The sequence below is a fragment of the Echeneis naucrates genome, chromosome 24 (genome assembly GCF_900963305.1).
Source record: "Echeneis naucrates chromosome 24, fEcheNa1.1, whole genome shotgun sequence".
Classification (NCBI taxonomy): Eukaryota; Metazoa; Chordata; class Actinopteri; order Carangiformes; family Echeneidae; genus Echeneis; species Echeneis naucrates.
The window spans coordinates 666866-669032 of NC_042534.1; the positions used below are offsets into that span (position 1 = coordinate 666866).

The window sequence follows — 2167 nt, forward strand, 5'->3', positions numbered from 1 at the left end:
TACATTAAAGGTAATAAACCACAAAAGCTTTTGTATTTATTTCTGACTGAATAAAGTGATTTCAGTCTAATTTCTGCTGTATTTTTATTTTCTTTACTTTTTGGATAAATATGTGGATCCTTCTTTTTCCCTCCTTTATTTTTATTTATTAGGTCTATTTCTGTCACAGTGCTGGTTTTTATTTTCATCATAAACGATGATAAAAGAGTCCAGCTGAGTGAAGAAGACTCAGATCAGTGACTGAAAGATGTAAATGTCTCTAATCCTCCATCATTAAACCTTCCGCTTCTCATCCTCTTGACTGGACCCGCCCCCAACACACAGACACACACAGAGAGACACAGAGACACACACAGACACACACAGAGAGACACACAGACAGAGACACACACAGAGACACACACAGAGAGACACAGAGAGACACACACACACAGACAGAGACACACACAGACACACACACAGAGACACACAGACCGAGACAGACACAGACACACACAGAGAGACACACACAGAGACACAGACAGACACACACAGAGAGACACACAGAGAGACACAGACAGAGACACACACAGAGACACACACAGACACACACAGAGAGACACAGACAGAGACAGACACAGACACAGAGAGACACACAGACACACACAGAGACACACACACACACAGACACAGACACACACTCTCTCTCTCTCTCTCTCTCTCTCTCTCTCTCTCTCTCTCTCTCTCTCTCTCTCCCCCCCCCCGGTCCCCCCCCCGGCCCCCCCTCCCCCCTATTGTCGCCGTTAAATGCTCTCCTCTCCGCCGGTGCAGCAGCTCCGCTCTCCGGCTCTTCATGGACTCAGAGCCCCCCCGGAGGACTCACACCTTCCCCCGTCATGTCTTCTGGCTCCAACGCAAAAACCGGATTCTCCGTGCGGGACCTGCTGGACCTCCCGGACCCGCTGGGCTCCGGGACCGAGGAGACGGAGGAGGACGACGCCGAGGAGGCCTCCCCCTCCTCGGCCGGAGCTGCCGACCTCCAGCTCTCATGTGAGCAGAACCTGGTCCGACCAGATCTTCATCCTGGGTCTGCTTATAATGACCGAACCGCCGAAATCTGACAGGCCTGGTTGAGTTAATTCAACTTTTTAATCTAATAATAACAGTAAACTTGCTGGTTCTGGTTTTCGGTCTCAGGTGAGTCCGGCGGATTCCTCCCAGTTCGGTGTCAGAGTGAAGTTTGGTCCGTTCGGGTCTGAAATCAGAGTGTTCCGGTCCAGACGGTAATCAGGTTCCTTCTCATCTCTTCCTGCAGTTCGTGGTTTCTCCCTGAGGTCCCGAACCGGGTCCAAATCCCCGGACCTGTCCCCGGATGAGTGTCCGGACGCGCCGCGGAGCCGCGGCAGGAAGCGGCGGGTTCTGTTCTCCAAGGCCCAGACCTCCGAGCTGGAGCGCCGCTTCCGGCAGCAGCGCTACCTGTCGGCCGCGGAGAGGGAGCACCTGGCCGGGCTGATCCGGCTCACGCCGAACCAGGTCAAGATCTGGTTCCAGAACCACCGGTACAAACTGAAGCGCGCCCGGACGGTGCGCAGCCAGGAGGCGCAGCAGCTGCTGCCGGGCCGCCGGGTCACCGTCCCGGTCCTGGTGCAGGACCTGGAGAACCCCCTGAGGACCGGACTGGGCCTGCCCCTGTGCGCCTACTCCGCCCTGCTGCACCCCGCATACAGCACCGAACCGGCCGGCCTGCAGCAGCAGCTGGCCCACGTATACCACTGGACCTGGTGAGCCCGCACTGGACCAAGAGACTGATCCGGAGTGGACCCGGACTGAACCCGGACTGGATCCAAAAGACTGGACCCAGACTGGATCCAACTGGATCCAAGAGACTGATCCGGAGTGGACCCAGACTGAACCCGGACTGGACCTGGACTAGATCAGGAGACTGGACCCAGACTGGACCTGGACTGGGCCTGAACTGAACCTGGACTGGACCCGGACTGAACCTGGACTGGACACGGACTGGACCCAGACTGGATACAAGAGACTGATCCGGACTGGATCCAAGAGACTTTTCCAAGAAGTCCAAAAGAAAAAGTGAGCTGGAACATTTCAGGATTGTAAAAAAGGACAAATGATCCGAATGTTCTGGTCCAGATTCTGGTTTTCTTCTCAGATTAAATGTGCTGGT

At 54.9% G+C, this 2167-nt stretch overlaps 1 protein-coding gene across 1 annotated transcript; it reads left to right on the forward strand.

Annotated features, from left to right (window-relative positions):
- The first annotated feature begins 791 nt into the window (after positions 1 to 791).
- Positions 792 to 1883, forward strand: nkx2.2b (NK2 homeobox 2b). Its single transcript, XM_029496866.1, has 2 exons — positions 792 to 1029; positions 1295 to 1883. Exons 1-2 carry the CDS (start codon positions 876 to 878, stop codon positions 1762 to 1764), a joined length of 624 nt encoding a protein of 207 aa, XP_029352726.1. The 5' UTR covers positions 792 to 875; the 3' UTR covers positions 1765 to 1883.
- Positions 1884 to 2167: the final 284 nt, after the last annotated feature.

What these genes read in the sequence shown, in the direction of transcription:
- nkx2.2b (XM_029496866.1), top strand. Translation starts at nt 876, where the DNA reads ATGTCTTCTGGCTCCAACGCAAAAACCGGATTCTCCGTGCGGGACCTG. An exon ending in TGCCGACCTCCAGCTCTCAT is followed by an intron (nt 1,030 to 1,294) that starts GTGAGCAGAACC and finishes CTCTTCCTGCAG; the next exon opens with TTCGTGGTTTCTCCCTGAGG.